This window comes from Amblyraja radiata, chromosome 32 (assembly GCF_010909765.2).
Source record: "Amblyraja radiata isolate CabotCenter1 chromosome 32, sAmbRad1.1.pri, whole genome shotgun sequence".
In the NCBI taxonomy this organism is placed as follows: Eukaryota; Metazoa; Chordata; class Chondrichthyes; order Rajiformes; family Rajidae; genus Amblyraja; species Amblyraja radiata.
The window spans coordinates 7,132,423-7,155,597 of NC_045987.1; the positions used below are offsets into that span (position 1 = coordinate 7,132,423).

At 45.7% G+C, this 23,175-nt stretch overlaps 1 protein-coding gene across 1 annotated transcript; it reads left to right on the plus strand.

Moving 5' to 3' along the window:
• The first annotated feature begins 14,614 nt into the window (after positions 1–14,614).
• On the plus strand, positions 14,615–22,997 carry LOC116990947 (surfeit locus protein 1). Its single transcript, XM_033049127.1, has 9 exons — positions 14,615–14,755; positions 15,969–16,044; positions 16,186–16,313; positions 16,945–17,027; positions 17,211–17,402; positions 19,117–19,189; positions 20,339–20,501; positions 20,978–21,059; positions 22,799–22,997. The coding sequence occupies exons 1-9, from the start codon at positions 14,714–14,716 to the stop codon at positions 22,863–22,865; spliced, it is 906 nt and encodes a 301-aa protein (XP_032905018.1). The 5' UTR covers positions 14,615–14,713; the 3' UTR covers positions 22,866–22,997.
• The last annotated feature ends 178 nt before the right edge of the window (positions 22,998–23,175 follow it).

Below are 23,175 nucleotides of genomic sequence, written 5' to 3' on the forward strand. Positions count from 1 at the left end.
TTTTGTGCCAGGATTTGTCAACCAGTACAGTGTAGGAAATTGCAAAAAAATTGTACCTCCTGAAAACTTTTGCTGATCCAGAGACCTCATTTTGAAGTGAGATGAAGTACTGTTGTTCGTAAGGCAGTTATTGGTGATGGGGGCCAGTTTTTGAGAGGTGAGGCAAATTGTTACCAGCAACATTAGTATCTTGTCTTCCACAACATTCATTTATGTCTAAATACTAAGTCTAATGTCAAGTGATGATTCACAGGAGATGTTGCCAGCAAGACCAGCATTTATTATCTATTCCGAATTGTCCTTGAGAATGTGATGGTAACTCTGTCCCACTGTACGAGTTCATTCCAAGAGCTCTCCCAAGTTTGCCCTGATTCGAACTCGGAGATTTACGGTAATGGCCACTCGTCGGTACTCGGGGCTCTCGTGGACATTTTTCATCATGTTGAAAAATCTTCACAAGTCTTCCCGTGCTTACCTGCCATTAGCGAGTCTTCCCGAGTACCTGCGTTAAGAGACGTCCCCGAGCTCCGACGTACCTGCTACGTTCATTCTCCGTGCTTACCACGAGTTTGATTATTTTTTTTAAACTCGGGAGAGCTCTTGGAATGAACTTGTACGGTGGGAGGGCTTTATAAGGCAGCACCTTTAGAGATTTGCTCTTCTGCAGTCTTCATTGAGTTGTGTCCCACCTCAACAGTAATGAGGACGTACTGGGCCATGAATTTGTAGACTGTGGTGGAAAACAGTTCTACTGTGACTGTGTCCCAGAGCAGCTGTAACATGCCCAGTTTTAAATTACCAGTTTTACTCTGAATCTCCTCAACAAAATGCAGTGGTTGAATCCCGCAGCATAGCCATGTGAAGGCAAATTCAATGCATTGATCAGTCTTACCAATTTTTTTTTGTTGTGGATGGATGTTCTGCGGTCAAAGTCAAGTTGATTTTTTTTTTGTGTCGTTTTCCTGAAGTTACTCAGCAGCCATGTCCTGCTGGACATGACCATTTGGAAAGGAACTCCAGGATGGGACACCCCTTCCACTCCATGCCATCCCCTCCCCCCCACCCCGGGTACCTTTTATACCCAAAGTGATATTCATATGTGATGGGCACCTAATTCATCTGACTAGGCAGGAATAGTAGGTGATAATCTGCATAGATTACCTCACCCACAATTAACACTTGATGAGTCCCAAAGCACACTCACGTGAGTTTGTCTTAGTTGTGATGAGTATGTTGAGCCAGTGAGAAAGGGATGGTTACGGAGAAGTCGGGGATATTGAAGAAGAAGAGTCTCGACCCGAAACGTCACCCATTCCTTCTCTCCAGAGAAGCTGCCTGTCCCGCTGAGTTACTCCAGCTTTTTGTGTCTATATTGAATGGTATGATTGATTGAGTGACGGTGTCATGCTTGACAATTCCGTTGCACAGCTTTCCAACTTTTGGTGCATTTCCAGATTCCCCTGAGCTCTGCTGCCATTCTGACACCCAAATTCACACGATCCTTCCTTGCCCACAGCTCCTCACAGATGCTGAACACAGAGTCACTGAATCTATCCTGGTTATGGAAGTGGTAGTGCCACATTACATGACGGAACATGTTCTCTTGGTGAAGAAGGGATTTCACAAATTAACTGAGTTAAAATGCTCCAGCTGTTTAATGTGATGCGAGGTCATCAGTACCTGCTGTAGTCAATCCTGGTCTAGAAGGCCTTTTGGTTTTGCAAATGTTGAATGTAAACCCCATCCTGTTGTACACTCCACGACTTGGTCTCTGAATGCACAAATACACAAGCATCACCTGCAGACTGCAGCTGGTGTTGTGTTTGCTCTGACCTTGGTTCCGGAGAGAGGATGCAGTAAATAAAACAGTTTCCTATTAGTTTGCAGAGTAACTGCACTCATGCAGTTGAGGTGCAGCCACGATGATGAGAAAACATGAAGATCAAGTCGAGAGTAATTACACAGCCTTGCTTGATACTGGATTGCAATGATTGGATCAGATGCGAATGCAATTGGTTAGGCCATCCATCATGCAGCAAATGTAACTCTTATACAGAATGTCTGCAGGCAGTCAGATCAGAGGAAAATGTTCTGCAGTTCTTCCCAGTCGATGTATTCCCACGTATTAAGTGGGGTGGGACAAGGCCATGCACTGGTGCTACTGCCGTCACTTTTCTTAGGCTTGAGGAGAAAGTGTACTGTGTCCTGTGTCAATGGGAGGAGAGGCTGAGGAGGACCTTGGCTGACAACAAGGAGGTCCTGGTTAAAGTAGTAACGCAATTGGATATGTCTCCTTCTTTGAGGAAGGTCACATTAACACATCTCTAAGATTGCTTTAAGAAGGAACTGCAGATGCTGGAAAATGGAAGGTAGACAAAAATGCTGGAGAAACTCAGCGGGTGCAGCAGCATCAATGGAGCGAAGGAAATGGGCGACATTTCAGCCCGAAACGTTGCCTATTTCCTTCGCTCCATAGATGTTGCTGCACCCGCTGAGTTTCTCTAAGATAGCTGACACTTCCTGCTTTTCTCAGATGTGGAAGATAAAGTTGTGGACTTGTGACTGACGTTCTTCTGCATCGAGTTTTGGAGCATCAGCGTGTAAACTATCTGCTCCCAAGGTCTTGTCGGGCAGGTCTGGTGGCAAGACTGCAGAAGATGGTCTGCTGTTTAGAGTCTATCCTATTTAGTATTGCTAGTATTCTTAGAGTGGAGATGGGATTCCACCGGACTTAACTAACTCCATTTAAATTCTCCTGCTGGCTCGGTGGGAGTTCACAAGTTCTCGGAGTAGAATTAGGCCATTCGGCCCATCGAGTCTCCTCCACCATTCAATCATGGCTGATCTCTGCCACCTAATCCCATTATCCTGCCTTCTCCCTATAACCCTTGACACCCGTTCTAATCAAGAACTTGTCTATCTCTGCCTCAAAAACATCTACTGACTTGGCATCCACAGCCCTCTGTGGCAATGAGTTCCACAAATTATCTATCCTCTATCTAAAGAAGTTCCTCCTCACCAAATTTTTAAAAGAGTGCCCTTTAATTATGAGGCTCTGACCTCTGGTCCAAGACTCCCACCAGTGGAAACATCCTTTCCACATCCACTCTATCCATGTCTTTCATTATTCTGTAAGTTTCAATCAGGTCACCTTTTAAACTCCAGCGAGTAAAGGCCCAGTGCTGTCAAACGCTCATCATATGCTAACCCACTCATTCCTGGAATCATTCTTGTAAAAAACAATTTGAAATCATTCACTGAATCATAAGCACAGGCTTTTGAATTAAATGCCTACTAACAAAATCCTTCTAATATACTTTAGTGCGCTTCATTGGTGATGCAGAGAGAAAAGAACATTGTTAAACTTTTGTGTTTTTAATCCTTTTTTTGGTCATTATTTGCTGTATATTTTGCCAAATAAATTTTCCGTTTTGTAAAATTTTCATGTGATATTGAAATTTCTCCTCCGTTTTTGTCTGAGGGGTATTACTGATGCACATACTTTTTAACAAATTATGTGAAAATATTTAAATTATACAGTTCCACATCTTCTTGGCAATTATCTAATAAATAGCACATTCTGAATCTTGTGATGTTGGTTATTCTTTCTTGACTCTTTGGCTGGGAACACCAGGTCATGGATATCATTCATTCATTCTTGTTTTGTCTTTGTTCTCTCCGCACTCCTGTAACCCCCACACTTTCCCCAATCTACAGTCTCTCTTTTACTCGCCTATCTCCACTCTCTTCCTCAGTCATCTTCTTCGTCCCTACTCTTTTCTTCACTCATAGAAAATAAAATAGTACAGACACAAAATGCTGGAGTAACTCAGCGGGACAGTTAGCATCTCTGGATAGAAGGAATGGGTGACGTTTTGGATCGAGTCTTGACCTTCTATCCAGTGATACCACCTGTCCCGCTGAGTTACTCCGGCATTTTGTGGTCTAACCTTGGTTTAAACGAGCATCTGCAGTTCCCTCGAACAATAGAACAGGACAGCAGAGGAACAGGCCCTTTGGCCCATAATATCCGTGCCGAACACGACACCATGTTAACTTGATCTTATGCACGTGATCCACATCCCTCTAGTGCCTGCATATCCATGTGCCTATCTAAAAGCCTCTTAAACGGCCCCTATCGTATCTCTCATTTTCAACTCGTCCCATTCTCCCTTTCTATCTATTGCTGTATATGAAGTAATTTTCAGTTTTCTCTTTCAAGGGAATCTAGTGTTACTCACAGCAGTAGTCAGGTTGATAAAGACATTTTTATTTCTCTTGCTAGCCATCAAACAGAATTGGATTATAAGCAAAGAAACCATAATGGAAAATTGAGCCAGATAACACGCCTGACATTTTAGTTCTATGCATCAATTTATGTCGGGAAGCATTTGTTACATGAATCCCTTTACAGCACACTTTCACAGATGTTGCATGATCTACAGTGCCTTATTCGAATGACTGCTCTTTATGTGGCCACACTAATTCAATCCCAGGAAAGAAATGGAGCCAACTCTCCCTCTCCATATAAACCCATACATCTGGAGAACAATCAGGGCATGTCAAGTCAAGAGAGTTTATTGTCATGTGTCCCAGATAGGACAATGAAATTCTTGCTTACACTTTGCTAATTAATTTTCTCTGTTTGCCCTGGTTTGTATAATCATGGCATAGATGCACAGTGAGAAAAACAATGCAGTGCCTCCTGCTCAGTGAAAGGAGTTGAAAGGAAAAAAAGCCATAAAATAATTTTAAATCTTCATAGAGACTTGTCATTATGCAGATCCAAACCATGAAGAGCAGTAATCAAGACAGCTGATGGATTTAGCTGCTTAGCCTACTCAGCAGAATGTGAAAGTCACAGCTATAGACCAGCTCAGAAGGTGGTGTGTACTTTGGATCAGATCACATCAAGCACTTGCATTCAGTCTGGTAAGATCAAAGATAGACACAAAATGCTGGAGTAACTCTGGGTCAGGCAGCATCTCTGGAGAAAAGGAATAGGTGACGTTTCGGGTTGGAACCCTTCTTCAGACACCGAAACATCACCTATTCCTTTTCACCAGAGATGCTGTCTGATCCGCTGAGTTACTCCAGCATTTTGTGTCTTATCTTTGGTATAAATCAGCATCTGCAGTTCCTTCCTACACTGGTAAGATCAAACCTTGATTAGCTTGACCATTTCTGTCCAAAACTCAATCTGAATGCCTCGTGTTACAACAGAGGGAACTTAATATTTACAACATCTGTCAGGTGGATCGACACTGAATAACTTGCAATTCTCGGGATGGCGGGACTGACATATGATCAAAGAATGGGTCGACTGGGATGGTGTTCACTGGAATTTAGAAGGTTGAGAGGAGATCTTATAGAAACATATAACATTATTAAGGGATTGGACAGGCTAGATGCAGGCAAAATGTTCCTGATGTTGGGGGAGTCCAGAATCAGGGTCACAGTTTAAGAATAAGGCTCAGGCCATTTAGAACCGAGATGAGGAAAAACATTTTCACCCAGAGAGTTGTGAATCTGTGGAATTCTCTGCCACAGAAGGCAGTAGAGGCCAATTCCCTGGATGTTTTTAAGATAGTTATATTTAGCTCTTAGGGCTAAAGGAATCAAGGGATATGGGAAAAAGCAGGAACGGGGTACTGATTTTGGATGATCAGCCATGATCATAATGAATGGTGGTGCTGGCCCAAAAGGCTGAATGGCTTACTCCTGCACCTATTTTCTATGTCGACGTTGAATGCAGAGATGCCGTCAAGTCAGAAAGAATGGTTTTAACATTGTAGAAAATAACACAAATTCTGAAGAAGGATTCCAACCCAAAACATCACCTATCCATGTCCTCTAGAGATGCTGCCTGAACTACCGAGTTACTCTAGCATTTTGTGCTTTTTACTCAAGATGTTGGCATCTACAGTTCACTGTACCTTTGTTATGAGCATTATACTGATGCAGCAGTCCTCTGTTAAATGTTGTTCCTGGACATGCCAGGGAGATTCCAATTTATCTGTCACTTGCCACAGGCACTCTAACTTTCCTATCTGGCTTGGAATCCAGTGAAGAGTAAATCGGAAGCAAGGCCGGGAAGAACCAACTTGCTGTAACTGGAGGTGTGAATGTGAGAAGATTAACGCTACCTTAATTGATGTGAACATACAAATATAGTGTGGGAGCAGGCCACGATTTCAGCAGCTTTAGTCGGTCAGCTATAACTTGCTATTACGTACATGTTATCGCGCTCATTTGGGAACAATGTATTCGTGATCTAATGATTTACTAATTAAAGATAGCATCTGGTTCGGCACTGAGTCATATAGTCCAGGGTTAGTCACGCATGTCTGTGAGAAAGCTGCTTATAGCTCATACTGCAATTGGCTTCAGTCCCCTCCACTGTTTCACCATGAGATCTCATTCAGTCTGACTGTTTAATATTTTAACACATTCCCTTTAAATACACCCAGTTATTCCTGCGATGTATTTATGCCATAATTATACAAACCTCCAATTATACACACGCCGTGAATTTCACTGGAGAGGTTAACTTTTCATGTTTGCCACTAAGAGCAGATAACTATCGTATCCTCAAATCAACCTTTCACACTTCATTGTTTGTTAGGGAATTAAATTTGCTTGTTTAGACAAACAGTAAGCTTCTTTTCACTTATGGATATCTCGGTCTAATCTTGCATTATCATCCGGATGCCTTCTATCCACTGTCAACTTTGCAGATGGTCATTGCTTGCAAGGGTAATGAGGATTCGTCTCCACAGGAGATTTTACTACCTGCAGTTTCACATACGTACAAGACAGGATATCCAAATCAGAGATGGAAATAGCAGTAGCTGATTCATGTTATTTGCGTTTAGCTGCATTGCTGGTGAGACCCTGATTGATGCTAAAGATGTTGCATTAAAAAATATTCTGGGCTGTCACCTGGGAGGTGTTCTTCCTCTGCATCATTGAAGGTGAGTGTGATCTTCTTGTAGACGTAGTTTGACTCCCAATAGCCTTCGATCCTCCAGGTGGTCTCCGAGACCCCAGCCTATTCCTTTGACTCCTGCAGTTTGTTCAGTTCTTCAGTTGTATGACACAGAGTGCAGAAAAGATTTACACGAATGTGGGCTGGACTCAAGGGCTTGAGCTATCGGGACAGGTTGGGCAGGCTAGTTTTTTTAATTGCCTGGAGTGCAGGAGGCTGAGGGGTGATATTATAGAGCTGTATAGTCTTGAGGGGAATATATAGGGTGAATGTATGTAGTCTTTTACTCAGGATAGGGGAATCAAGAACCGGAGGTCATTGGTATAAGATGAGAAGTGCAAAATTAATAGGAACCTGAGGGGCAACATTTTCATACAGTGGGTATATGGAATGAGCTGTTGGAGGAGGTAGTTGAGGCAGTCACTACTGCTACTGCTGGGCGACACGGTGGCGCAGCGGTAGAGTTGCTGCCTTACAGCGAATACAGCGCGGGTGACCCGGGTTCGACCCTGATTACGGGTGCTGGCTGTACGGAGTTTGTACGTTCTCCCCGTGACCCGTGTGGGTTTTCTCCGAAGATAGACACAAAATGCTGGAGTAACTCAGCGGGTGAGGCAGCATCTCTAGAGAGAAGGAATGGGCGACGTTTCGGGTCGAGACCCTTCTTCGGACTGATGTCAGGGGAGGGGGCGGGACAAAGATAGAATGCAGTTAGACTGGTGGGAGAACTGGGAAGGGGAAGGGGATGGAGAGAGTAAGCAAGGGCTATCTGAAGTTAGAGAAGTCAATGTTCATACTGCTGGGGTGTAAACTACCCAAGCAAAATATGAGGTGCTGTTCCTCCAATTTGCACTGGGCCTCACTCTGACAATGGAGGAGGCCCAGGACAGAAAGGTCAGATTGGGAATGGGAGGGTGAGTTGAATTCCTTCACTCCAAAGATGCTGCCACACCCGCTGAGCTACGCCAGCATTTTGTGTCTACCTTCAATTTTAACTAACATCTGCAGTTCTTTCTCACACATATGGGGTTTTCTCCAAAATCTGCGGTTTCCCCTCCACACTCCAAAGACGTTAATTGGCTTGGTAAATGTAAAAACTGTCCCTAGTGTGTGTAGGATAGTGTTAATATGCGGGGATCGCTGGTCGGCACGGACCCGGTGGGCCAAAGAGCCTGTTTCCGCGCTGTATCGCTAAACTAAACTAAACTATAATAGCATTTAAAAGACACTTGGACAGGTACATGGGTGGAAACGGTTTAAAGGAATATGGGCCAAAGGCGGGCAAATGGAACTAGCTTAGATGGGGCATCTTGGTCGGCATGGACAAATTGTGCTGAAGGGCCTGTTACTATGCTGTATGAATCTATAAATGACCAAACCAGACTGTTACAAATTCCGCAGATCAGATTGCACTTTTATACCTCCTGTCCCTGCAAATTTCTGTCCTGTTTCCAAACTCCTTTCATTCCCACAATTATGTCTTTGAATCCTTTCATACAGGTTCCATACTTCCACAGAACAGAAAGGGCTCTTAGTTATCAAAGTAATTAATGACGTCTGTGACCAAACCCAGCAAGCTTCATGGGGTCGAGCACTTCTTCCTCCCTTAATGCCTCTACTCCATTGTCCTCTGGGGCGAGACCACAACCTCACCTGATTCCATTGTTATCCATCTAGTCAATGGCTCAGCTGAAACACTTGCATGTCCAGTTCTCACAGTTATCCTGGTCCTTTCTTGTTTCATCTTTATCAATAACCTTCCACAAAATCATCTGAAAACAGGCCAGTTTCCAAATCTGTCCTGACAACCTACAGCTCTCATGCACCATCACTCCCTCCCTCTGGAAGTTCACATGTACCTGACTGTTCACAACCTTGGGTATCGGATCTGATCCCACATGAGTTTCTGGCCTTTTGGTAACTTCATATTGGGTAGGTGACTTTCCTAGCAAGACCAACATTTGTTGCCTTTGAGAAGATGCCAGTGGAGCCCCTTCTTGGGCCACTGTAGTCTGGGTGAACCACTGCACTGCTCCAGTATCAGAGCTCAAACATTCTGACCTAGCAATGATGAAGGAAGGACAATATGTTTCTTAAGGCAGCGGGTGACTTGGTGAGGAAATTGAAGGTGGTGGTATCCCGTATATCTACTTCTCTTGTGCTTCGAGGTGACAATGTTTGTTGAAGAAATCTTGGCAACTTGCTGCTCAGCCCCTTGCATGTATAGTGTGTTATTGGCGGAGGAAACAACCGGTTAAGGCGTAGTATAGTATCAAGCAGGAATCCTATCTTGGACTTGAGCTTCTTGACTATGAAGCTGTACACATTCTTGTTCATAGACAATAGGAGCAGAATTTGGCCATTCTGCCCATCAAGTCTACTCTGCCATTCAATCATGGCTGATCTATCTTTCCCTCTCAATCCCATTCTCCTACCTTCTCCATCATAATCCCATACTAATCCACTCTATACAGGCCTTTCACTAATTGGTAAATTTTAATGAGGTTCCTCCCTCATCTTTCTAAACTCCAGCGCATACAGGCCCAGTGCCATCAAATACTCATCGTGTGTTAACCCAATCATTCCTGGGATCAGGAATCCGTGTTGGACAAGTCCACACCAGCAGGCCACGTGAATGGAATTGAGAGCTCGGAGAGTCACAAGTGACGTCCTCTTCCAGTCACTAATCTACCATTGGAGCCACAGTATTTGTGTCCAGATCTGTTATTCTCTGGGTGATACCACCATGTTGTTATCAGGTACAGTAAGAGGACTTGGCGCCCCCCCCCCCCCCCGTTAGGCTACACCGCCATTCAATCAGATTATGGCTGCACAATATGTACTTCAAAATTATTTCTTGGCATTGCACAAACACAACAACACACTGATGGTACTTCAGGCAGAATCTGGAAATATTCACACTCGGAATTACAAAAGCACACGAACAAACAGTTCCAACCCCAGCACCATCTCCGCCAGATGGGTTGAAGAACATCACTAAAATAAACGCGCATTTAGTCAACTATTTGTAGAACGTGATGTGAAAGTGCCGATTAGTTAGCAGCTGTCTCCCTCAGTTCCACCCTCACTAAATGGCTCTCCTTATTTACAACCCTTCACTCTGTCATGGTATCACAGATCTGAAATCCAAAGAGATGAGATACTTTTCCCACTTTGATAGACCTCATGTCTGTAACAGTGCACCTGATGGACAAAAGGACACAAAGTGCTGGAGTAACTCAGCAGGTCAGGCAGCATCCCTGGAGAACATGGATTGGTGACGTTTCAGATCAAGACCCTTCTTCAGGTAAGTGAAGGACACGGATTCCATAAATAATTACTTTAAAAACTGGACAGCTAATTGAGAGTGAGACATTTATTTTTTATGAACAAAAGGTGGAGATACATTAACCAAACCCTGATGTGAGTTTCTATAATTCTTTGGTAGATTCTCTCGATTACAACCACACACTCTCACTTGGCCATCAGACTGTTCGTTTTTTTTTAGTTTTAGAGATACAGTGCGGAAACAGGCCCTTCAGTCCACTGAGTCCGAGCTGACCAACAATTCCCGCACACTAACACCACATTACGCACACTGGGGACAATTTACAATTATACCAAGCCAATTAACCTACAAACCTGTACATCTCTGGAGTGTGGGAGGGAGGAAATCGGAGATCCCGGAGAAAACCCACGCAGGTGGCGGGGAGAACGTACAAACTCCGTAGAGACAACACCCGTAGTCAGGATCGAACCCGGGTCTCTGGCGCTGTAAGGCAGCAACTCTACCGCCGTGCCGGCCATCAGAATTTCCAAGCCAAGAGGTGGCAGAATATCAGAGTTTAACTGCACTGTGTTGCGTGCATCTCGCATAGCATCGTGACTAATGTGCAGTTTCCTTGCATAGTCACACGTGATTCAAATGTGTGAAGGCCAGGCATGTTGCACACAATCTCACGCCCTTTCCTTTGCTTGGTACTGGGAAGAGTCCATGATACTTTGAAATGAATTCCCTTTGTTGTAGCAGAAGAATTTGAAGACCTGATATTTCATTTAAAGTTGTCATCAATCAGGCGATGTTTATCAGTCATCTTGGACACATATTGTTGATTCCCCGGAATTAAGGGCAAAAAGCAAGTCAAGAAAAGGCAACTGAATTAAACGAAGGCAACGGAAGAAAAAATTGCATGAAAGCTGAAGTGGAATGCATCTTGGATTTAGTGTCCCCATACAGTTATCAGCTGGCACCTAGAAATACTGCAAAGTGGAAGGACTGTAAATCTAGAACACTGTGAACCCCCACAGCTGTAATTCTGAAATAATGTAGCTCACAAAAACTGTAAATTCTGATACCTAAAACTCAATCATTCTAAATGTCAGTCTCTAGGGAGTTGGGATAAAGTATCAACTCTGCCAGCATCCCTCCAGTTAAACAAACCATGAACGTTGGCGCAGAAACAGGCAGAGAAGCAGGTCCACTGATTTTGCTTGGGCAGCTTACAGCCCAGTGGTATGAATATTGATTTCTCTCACTTCAGGTAGCCCCGGCATTTCCTCTCTCTATATCCTTCCCCCACCCAAGTCGCACGAGCTTCTCGTTTTCACCCAACAAACAGCTAACAATGGCCTGTTTCCTTTATCATCGTTAATTTTTTACCTATCAAATTCCTTGTATGTTTACATACTTGGCTAATAAATTAATTACAATTATAAATCTTTTGTTCTATATCTCTCTACATCATCTCTCGTTTCCCTTATCCCTAACCAGTCTGAAGAAGGGTCTCGACCTGAAACGTCACCCATTCCTTCTCTCCAGAGGTGCTGCCTGTCCCGCTGAGTTACTCCAGCTTTTTGTGTCTATCGTTGGTTTAAACCAGCATCTGCAGTTCCTTCCTGCACAACAGGAAGCTTATTTTGCAATGAAGCCAGACACAAAAAGCTGGAGTAACTCAGCGGGTCAGGCAGCATCCCTGGAGAAAAGGATAGTCAGGATGTGAGTGGAACGTGACAGTCAAATACACATGACGCTTGAAGTGATTGGATGTTATTGTGAATAATGTTAATTAATATAATGACCAAAAATACCTTGTATCAACCAACGAATAGAGCCTACCATGAGCACGATGTACTTGTTTCTGCATTGAATGTCAAAAAACACGTTAAGTTACAAGAGTCCCGACTTTGTCATCAATATGCAGGAAAATGTAGGAGAATTCTGGTCATATTTTCCTTTTAGTGTGTTACCCCTTGCGCAGATCTGAATATTTAGATAGCAGGTGTCCTCTTGAACTTAACCCAATCTAACATACATCTTGCGGATTGACATAAAATGCAGGGGTAACTCAGCGGGATAGGTAGCATCTCTGGAGAGAAGGAATTGGCGACGTTTCGGGTTGAGACCCTTCTTCAGACTGGCGATACAGCTGTCTGGCCTGCTGAGGTACTCCAGGACTTTGTGTCTTTCCTCTTCACATTTATCCGGCTGACTTTAAATATCAGGACCACGTCCAACAAACTCGTGACATGAACAAACCGTGATCAGCAGAGACGGTCTGAGGTTTAAACAGGGCTGAGGTTAAGAGGTCAGTGGACGCTGGAGGAGGCAGAGCAACGCAGACAGGATGCTGCAACTGCCATACCCGGAGTGACGTGTCCTGCGGGTCGTGTGGTCATCGGCCTAGACCCATCTTCCATCGAACCTGTCTAAAGACAGGCAGCTCGACTTCTTACTAATACCTATGAGACTGGATAGACTCGGTTTGTACTCGCTAGAGTTTAGAAGATTGAGGGGGGATCTTATAGAAACTTACAAAATTCTTAAGGGGTTGGACAGGCTAGATGCAGGAAGGTTGTTCCCGATGTGGGGAAGTCCAGAACAAGGGGTCACAGTTTAAGGATAAGGGGGAAATCTTTTAGGACCGAGATGAGGAAAACATTTTTCACACAGAGAGTGGTGAATCTCTGGAATTCTCTGCCACAGAAGGTAGTTGAGGCCAGTTCATTGGCTATATTTAAGAGGGAGTTAGATGTGGCCCTTGTGGCTAAAGGGATCAGGGGGTATGGAGAGAAGGCAGGTACAGGATACTGAGTTGGATGATCAGCCATGATCATATTGAATGGTGGTGCAGGCTCGAAGGGCCTACTCCTGCACCTATTTTCTATGTTTCTATGAGAGAAGCAAGTGTTAGCAAACTTCTGAATTCACTGGGGTGGAACCCTCTCCAAGACAGACGTGTAGATTAGATTAGATTAGATTAGATATAATTTATTGCCACACAGCCAGGCTGGTGGAAATTTGGGTTGTCTGCAGCGATACAATAATAAAGAACACACAACCACAATAAAACTGTAACACAAACATCCACCACAGCATTCATCACTGTGGTGGAAGGCACAAAATTTGGCCAGTCCTCCTCCATTTCCCCCCCGTGGTCAGGACCAGAGTCCAGAGTCAGTCCAGGATCGGCTCTTCCTCACCGGAGACCGCGGCTTTAAGTTGTTGTAGGCCGCAGACTGGCGGTCAAGATTTAAGTCCCCGCCGCAGCCAGAAGCACCGTAGACTGCAGGGCCGGCGGTCGAAGCGCCCCTCCAGGGGTGATGGCAAGTCCATGCCGGACCCGCGGTAGAAGTTGGCCGCGGGCCGGCAGTGATGGCTTCTTCTTCCCCCGGGTCCCCAACGTGAGATCCCGGGCTGTAGACGCCGCACCAGCTGGAGCTCTGCAGACCGCGACTTCAGGCTGCGGCTTCAGGCTGCCGGCTGCCCCGGGCCAGCGAAACGGAGCGCTCCCCTCCAGCGAGGGTTCACCCGCTCCACGCCGAGAGTCCACGCTGCGCCCGCCGCTGAAGCCCCGGGCGCGTCTCCGGGAAAGGCCGCGTCGATCCTTGATGTTAGGCCACGGGGGAGGCGACCTGGAAAAATCGCCTCTCCGTGGAGGAGGCGACCGAAGCGGTTCCCCCTTACCCCCCCCCCACACAAAGAAACATTAAATACACACTTTAAAACATACTAAAAAAAGTTAAAAAAGCTCACAGTTTAACCTGTTTTTACAAAATGTTAAATGGTCAGCTAGACATAGACTACAAAACCTACACCAAACCCAAACCAATTAGGAGCAGACGAGGGCATTCGATCCAATTTGTGATCCCAGCTACAAAGACAGATGTGTACAGCAATTCGTTCTTCCCCCGCACAATTAAAGCATGGAATAATCTCCACCCAACTATAGTTACCCAACCAGATGCAACTAAATTTAAAGTAGCTCCTTCTTCCCACAAACCCTTTCTGGCTGAAGTCCTCCCTTCACCACCTCCAGTTTAAATTCCATTTGGAATATATTGGAGGACCAAGAAAACCAAGCCACGTGGTCAACATCCTGTCCATCAGCCCGGACAATCACGTGGCCCCCTCAGCCCAGCAAACCTGGCCACGTGGTTCCCAGTCTAGGCCCAGTCACGTGGTCCCCGGTCTAGGCCCAGTCACGTGGTCCCCGGTCTAGGCCCAGTCACGTGGTCCCCGGTCTAGGCCCAGTCACGTGGTCCACAGCCCAGCACTCGGCCCACGTGGTCCCCCGGTCTAGAACGGGTCACGTGTCCCGCAGTCGGCAGCCGGGGAGGGGTGTGGGTGTGGTGGGAGGATCACGTGGTCCGCGGCCCAGCTGTGGTCAGCTGACGCCGGCGGAAGCGTGGCCGTGCTTCCGGTTTGTATAAGAGCTTTGGTGCAGAATGCTGCGGGCGGCCCGCGGGTCGCGGCTCCTCGGGCTCTGGGTGAGTGAGTGAGGCTCGGCTCGGGGCCGACACAGACACAGACACAGACACAGACACATCCCGCCTGGGGCACCGTCGCTGACCCTCTCTCCCCCCCCCCCCCCCCCCCCCCACACCCTTGATGAAGCCTCCTATTCCCAGTAAGGCGCTGGTTGCACAGAATGACTCCCATTGCCATCACTTTATGTTGCACTCCCCCCTCATTAAATGAATTGCCGGGTTTAGGTCCATTATTGTCATGAACAGTGAAAAGCGTCTGTTTGCATGATCTCCAATTAAATCAGACGATATTACACACGAATACAAGCAAGCCAAACGCAAGTACAATAGGTTAACAACACTGGTTATTTCTGGGTACATTGCCTGTTGTATTGTTTTTGTGGCCAAGCTCTGTGCCTTCCACCACAGTGATGAATGCTGTGGTGGATGTTTGTGTAAAATTTTAATGTGGTTGTGTTCTTTATTATTGTACCGCTGCTGGCAACCCAAATACCACCGACCTTGGTTGTGTGGCAATTAAATTATTTCTATTTCTATTCAAATTTATTGTCATTGTCTCAATTAGAGACAACGAAATGAATTTTCCTTACAGGCAGTATCATAAAAATAAATAAATAATAAATAATAAAACATATTAAAAATAAAATTGAATTAAAAAAAGAAAAGCACAAACACAGAAAGTCCACGACACAACCTAACACAGTGGCACCAAGGTGAGGAAGGCACCATAGTCCAGCCAGCCTCCCCTCCGTGATAAACAACTGTTCCTAGCCATCAGTTTATTAAAGCCGTTTAAGCCTTTAAATATATATATATATAAAGTTCATCCTTCAAATCATCACAGCCTCCTTCACTTTATTCATGTATCCGGGTACAGGGGAGATCCGACATGATGGCAGCACAAACATGCAAACTCCAGATATGTAGCACTGGGGAGTAGGATTGCACCTGGGTCATTGGTCTGCCACTGTATGTCATGGATAGAGGACCATCACTGTAAACCACGAGGCTACGGTGCTGGAGTGCACAGATCTGTCATCGTGTACCATAAATTTAGGAGGATGGGCTAAACGACCTTCTGAGCTGGAATCAGTGTGAGAGCAAAGGATGGACAGTAGAGCAAATGTATATATATACACACACATACACACATACACTAGCACTAACGCCAGGTCCCTTCAAACCTTTCCTCAGTCTCCTCTCTATTCCACAGATATTGAATAACTGCTCAGCAAAGGTTTACAGAGATGGCCACTTGATCTTGTGCTCTGCCACAAGAAAAACCAAAGGTAAGGAAGTTCTGTGCACAATCTGTTCCTCTTCCTCTATAGCCCTCCAGAACGTGCGCTCGGTTGCAGGGCGGAGGGAGTTGAGGGCAGTGATAAACAACTCCAGTCGCTGCTGTTACTCAGACTGTGTTTATTGTTCAGGGGTTGTTGTCGGGCACAATGTGGCATGCAGCTCCACGGCGACAGTTGCTGAGGGCACCAATGATTCCTTCCTGAAGTGGACCCTGCTTCTGATCCCGGTCGCCACCTTTGGTCTCGGAACCTGGCAGGTATCTCCGCCGTTCGGTTCATGTTCACTCACCGCACTGAGGGGGAGCCCATGCGCAGGAGAGGGTGTTTTATTTGTTTGGCATATTTGCTTGCTGTTCCCCTGTGTCAGTGTTTTGCCAATTAAACAATACTCTGTAGTCACTGTGTGGGGTCAGGGGACAGCATGGGCTTTGCTGGTGACTGCACTGGTCAGTGGGGTTAGTTTTTTCTAGTTTAGCTTTCAATTTATTGTCATGTGTACTGTGGTACAGTGAAAAGCTTTTGTTACGTGCTGACGGGATCAGAGTGGGGATGGCCGTCGCTGTGAGGTGTCTGGGTTTAGGATGGGTCTGGGAGCCTGTGTGCAGTGTCAGAGACCATGGAACCAATGACCATTGTAGGGTTCTGGTCACTCTGGAGCTTGGATGTCCAGGGTGTAATGGTCTGACTAACTCTGGCTGACACTTGCACTGGGGAAGGGAACTACAGAGAAGGACCTAGAGGTTGCCTGTTACCCCTGTAATCTGGATCCAGTTGTGTTACAGATTAGTTCCTTGTGCGAGTCCAAGTGTCCATTTGAGTGTGTGGCTGAGTCTTGCCATGTTGATCTACGTGCCTGTCTCTGACATTCTCGCTCTCCCTTCCCTTAAGGTTCAACGTCGCAAATGGAAACTGCGGCTAATCGAGGCTCTAGCAGAGAGAAGCTGCTTGGAGCCCGTGCCCCTTCCCCTGGAGTAAGTAAGACTGGCATTGAACCCCTCCCCCTGTTGTGACACTGACCCTCCCCCAGGGCCACACTGACCCACCCTGCCCCCCCCCCCCCCATCCCGGGGTAATACTGACCTCGTCACACAGGTTTGGTTTTACGGCTTGTTTTATGCACAACCGTTTCCACCTCTCACCTCTGTGCCCCACAGTCAACTGGACGTGAAGAAGCTGGAGTACAGGCGGGTGATGGTACGCGGGAGGTTCGACCACTCCAGCGAGCTCTACATCATGCCCCGGTCGCAGGTGGACCCCGAAAAGGAGGCAAGAGAGGCGGGCCGCCTGACCTCCAGCGGAGACACCGGTGCCAACGTTGTCACGCCCTTCCACTGCACGGACCTGGGGTACGTCAGCGGTCCCAGAGCCTAAAGGGCAAGTTAAAACTGCCCACCCCCTCCAGTTTACTAAACTGGGACAACAGGACAAGGCCATTCAACCCCTCGTTTTAGCTGGGAACAGCAGGACAAGGCCATCAGCCCCTCCAGTCTACTAAACTGGAACAACAGGACAAGGCCATTCAGCCCCTCGGGTTTAAGGTGGGAATAGCAGGATGAGGCTGTTCAGCCTCTCGTCAGTCAATAGGTCCAAGTAAATGTGAGTGCAGGATGAAAATTGGTAGTGAAGTTAATAAAGTCCATATGTTCTGCATGGGTGCAATCATCAAAGTAACGGAGATAGAGTTCAGTGTACGCCTGGAACAAGGATTGTTCAACGTATCCTACAAAGAGGCAGCCATAGCTGGGGTCCATGCGGGTGCCCATAGCTACGCCTTGGAATTGGAGGAAGTGGGAGGAGTCAAAGAAGAAGTTGTTGAGGGTGAGGAACAGCTCCGCTAGGCGGAGGAGAATGATAGCTGAGGGAACTTGGATGGTTCTGCGGCCGAGGAAGAAATAGAGGACGTTAAGGCCTTCCTGGTGGGGGATGGAGGTGTAGAGTGACTGAACTTCCATAGTAAAGACGAGGGAGTCATTGAAGAGAAAAGGGCATATGAGGTTTCTTGGACATAGGTCAGGAGAGATTGGACCAGGGGGCATAGGATGGAGTCGAGGTATGTGGAAATCATTTCTTTGGGACTGGAGCAGGCAGAAACAATAGGTCTACAAGGGCTGTTGTGTTTATAGATTTTGGAGAGAAGGTTGTGCGGGGCTGGGAAACGATAAGGTCGGAGGCTGGAGAAGTCAGACTGCCAGAAGTGATTAAATCAGAAATGGTGTTTGAGATTAAGGCCTGGTGCTCGTCTGTGGGATCATGGTCCAAGGATAAGTAGGAGGAGATGGCTGAGAGTTGTCAGAGCACCAGACTACCATGGCACCTCCTTTGTCGGCGGCTTTGATTGTAATGTTGGGGTTGCTGCAGAGTGCATGGAGGGCTATACGTTCAGAGGGGGTGAGGTTAGAGTAGGTAAGGGGAGTGGAAAAGTTTATTTTGTTGGGAACAGCAGGACGAGGCTGTCGAGGCCCTTGAGACTATGCACATGAACATGAGGAGACCTTCAGCCTCTTAAATAGAATCCAAGAGGTTACAGTAAATAACCCAAAGTAGGAAGGAACTGCAGATGCTGGTTTAAACCGAAGAGACACAAAAAGCTGGAGTAACTCAACGGGACAGACAGCATCTCTGGAGAGAAGGAATGGGTGACCTTTCGGGTCGAGACCCTTTTTCACAGTCCCGCCAGCACTTCCATTTGAGACTGTTTATATTTGACATCAATGTTCTGACAGTGGGAAAAACAGTCAAACGATAAATATTCTACGGGCTATTTCTGGGAATTTCCCTATTAGAATCCAGTACTTACCATGAGCAGCCATCAAACACTAGCTGATAACCTGCCCAGTGAACCCCATGTTGGGGGTCTAGATCTCATTGAAGCCCCCTCTGCCACCAAACCCTCCACTGTAGGTTAGCACGGCTTATGTGAAGCCCAGATTGTGATCATTACAGCAGATTGCCTTTTCTCTGCAGTCATCCTCTGGCCTGGGACAACAGGGCCAACATTAAATCTCAGCCAGTGCATTTGCACCATGCTCTCCAGGTGAACTATGTAATTGTTTCTTTCAGAGTGCGAATCCTTGTGAACAGGGGCTATGTACCTAGAAGGAAGATCAATCCAGAAACGAGAAGAAAAGGACAGGTGAGTGTGGGGGTGAAGGTAAGGGGCAAGTGTGGGTACTTCAGGGATCTTGGGGTCCAAGTCTATAGATCCATGTAAGTGGGAGCACAAGTAGTTAAGAGTGGTAAAGCGGTGGTGCATGGTATGCTTGCCTTCATCGGTCAGAACATTTATTATATGGGTCAGGAAATCATATTGCAGCTTTGCAGAACTTTGGTTAAGTAACATTTGGAGTATTGTGTGCAGTTCTGGTTGGCCCATTACAGGATATAGAGACTTTGGAGAGGGTACAGAAACATAGAAAATAGGTGCAGGAGTAGGCCATTCGGCCCTTCGAGCCTGCACCGCCATTCAATATAATCATGGCTGATCATCCAACTCAGTATCCAGTCCCTGCCTTCTCTCCATACCCCCTGATCCCTTTAGCCACAAGGGCCACATCTAACTCCCTCTTAAATATAGCCAACGAACTGGCCTCAACTACCTTCTGTGGCAGAGAATTCCAGAGATTCACCACTCTCTGTGTGAAAAATGTTTTCCTCATCTCGGTCCTAAAAGATTTCCCCCTTATCCTTAAACTGTGACCCCTTGTTCTGGACTTCCCCAACATCGGAAACAATCTTCCTGCATCTCGCCTGTCCAACCCCTTAAGAATTTTGTAAGTTTCTATAAGATCCCCCCTCAATCTTCTAAATTCTAGCGAGTACAAACCGAGTCTATCCAGTCTTTCTTCATATGAAAGTCCTGACATCCCAGGAATCAGTCTGGTGAACCTTCTCTGTATTCCAGACTGATTCCAGAAAGAGGTTTACCAGAAAATTGTCTGTACAGGAGATTAGTTTATTTCAGCATTTGGTGGCACCTGCTGCCTCACAGGGTTCGATCCTGACTCCTGTGTGGGGTCTCAACACCAGTGGTGGTGAATTGGTAGGAAGGAACTGCAGATTCTAGCTTAAACTGAAGATAGACACAAAAAGCTGTAGCACAGAAGTCTGAAGAAGGGTCTCGACCCAAAATGTCACCCATTCCTTCTCCCCAGAGATGCTGCCTGTCCCTCTGAGTTACTCCTGCATTTTGTGTCATGGAGAATTGGTATTTGGACTCCACATCTCTGAGGAGCTGAGAGGTTTATCGCCCTCAGTAAGCCGTGTTATGTATTAACTCCCCCAGATTACTGACGAGGTGGAGCTGGTTGGCATCGTTCGACTGTCTGAGACACGCAAACCATTCATTCCTCAGAATGACATTGAGAAGAACGTCTGGCACTACCGGGACTTGGAGGCAATGGCACAGATTGTGCAAACTGAACCTATCCTTATTGACGCAGACTTCGGTAAGACTTGCCGGCGTCAGGTATATTTCTTTGTGCTGTCCTATCAGTAGGGAGAGCTGTGCTTTCTGGTGGTGAAGGTGTAGTTGAGGGGTTCTGTGCTCGCCTACGCCCTTGTATTACAACTTTAATAACGTGTATATCTGTACTCTCGGGTCCAGTGCTCCCCTATGCTTTCTGGATAACTATTTGCCAGAAGAAAACGTGGCCTCATTATTTGTGCTCATAAAACAGACCAAAGTGAACCTATCAGTGACATCTGGGATGGGAGATGCAGACTGCAGAATGTTATGGGCGACAGTGAGAGTGGTGGGCCGGGAGCAATGGTAATCTAGGGGCAACACAATCCCTTTCTCAGACTAGAATTACAAGTATCTACAAAATTAACTCCAAATGACTGAACCACCTTAGGATGTTCTGAGCACATTGTGCAGAATGGTGCATCCTTGTATATCTAATTGTACCACCGTCTCTTACAGACAGCACAGTCGCCGGAGGCCCAGTGGGTGGGCAGACTCGCATCACCTTGAGGAATGAGCACATGCAGTACATCCTAACCTGGTAAGACCATGGCTGGTAGACTAGGTTGTGTCTCTGTCAAAGGCTGATCTCAAGAGAAATTATTGTGAGCCCTAATCTCAAAATTACAAGTCAGGTTTACATTCAAATACGCGGGTACGGTGAGGTACACGGAATGACAATCGTGCTTGCGGCAGCATCGCAGTTACATAGACTTAGGTAACATAAAGAATTATAAATTATACTTGCACATAAATTGTACAAGACCATCTCCATTCCCTCTGCATCATTTCCAAAGTCTCTACATCCTTCCTGTAATGGGGCAATCAGAACTGCACGCAATACTCCAAATGCGGCCGAACCATAGTTTTAAGTTGCATCATGAATTAGAAAACAGGTGCAGGAGAAGGCCATGGCTGATCGTCCCCAATCAATAACTCGTGCCTGCCTTCTCCCCATATCCCTCTATTCCACTAGCCCCTAGAGCTCTATCTAACTCTCTTAAATCCATCCAGTGAATTGGCCTCCACTGCCCTGTGGCAGGGATTTTTCACATGACCTCCTGACCCATGTAAGCAAGTGTACCATATGCCTTATTTACCACTATCTACATGTGTTGCAACTTTCAGGGAGTTAAGAATTGCCATATTTTGCCAATTGTATGTTTTGTTACGTATGTTGTGTTCTTCCCTTGCATTCGACCTCCCATAACCACACCACATTTGCTCAGATTAAACTCCATTTCCCATTTTAGAAGCAGAATTATATCCTAACAGCCTTCCCAGTCCACAACCCCAGCAATCTTGGTGCAAACTTGCCAACCAACCTATCTACATTTACATCTAAATCAATAAAAATAACAACTCCATTGGCCAGACCTCCAGCCAGAATATTGTCTTTTCACCACAACCTTGTACTCTGTAACCAGTTGTGCATCCAAATGACTGTTAATACCCTGCATCATAATCTTCTGGATCAACCTACTTGGGGAGACTGCATCAAATGCCTTACTAAATTCATGTAGACAGCATTCACTGCGCGTACCTCATCCAGCACCTCCTTAAAAAATACTCAACCAGTTGGGATACTTCAGCCAATGCATCAATAGAACTTTAGTATTCAGTAACAGTGGTTCCAGAACTAAGCAGGTGTGATGCTGTGGCCATAAGCACAGGCTGGGTAGACCAGTTCTCATTTTTTGACAGCCCATTTTCCACCATCCGCTATTATCTTGCACAGCCTTCATGTGCAAGGGACGAATTCCAGATCTTCCAAATGACAAGGACAGTGCACTTTAAATCTGAACTTTCTCTTTACTTATTCGCTTTTGCACTGCCTATATATTTGTTTATTGTATGGTTTTCCCTGGATAACATGCAAAATAGTTTTTTCTACTGTGTCTTGATAGATGTGATAAAAATAACCCAATACCAATACTAACAATGGGTAATAGTGCAGGGCATACTCGCGTCTTAATTAATGCTAGTTTGAGCAGCTAAGTTGAACATGATTCCAGTCCTGCATGGCAGATTCATGTTCAATACACACCATCTCAATGGTGTTTCTTTTACTTGTTCTCCTGCTCAACTTTTAAATGCACATTATTCTTGCGAATAGTCACAGGAGAAAAAGTAAACTACTGGGTTCTCTATTGGGTAACTGGTGTTTAAATTTGCTCTTTCCAACAAACATTCTATGTCTATGCCATCAAAATGCTGGTAATTGTTAGTGATCCATTAGGTCATAGTAACCATATACAATGGATTGTTTTTCTTTGACAGGTATGGACTTTGTGCAGCTACGTCCTATATGTGGTTCCAGAAGTTCATACGGAAAATCCCTGCGTAGAGACCAGTTGATTAAAGTATAACGGCGGATCTTCTGAAATTTTATCGTCTTCCTGTTTTTCCATGGATCATGATGTAAATTTTCCATTAAAATGAACTACAACCTGTTATAACAATACATAATTTCTTCAGTTGTCGTGCATTGACCTTGATTTCCACTCTGGTTTGCTGGGTTATTGGTGGCTAAAGAAGCATCTGTGAGAATCACAGGTGGTGGTTGATGTGGAGAGCTTGAGGGACATTCCTTCTACTGTATTACACAGCTCAGCAAGTTACAAGATCACCAGTCAGTGATTATAGTACAGACTCCA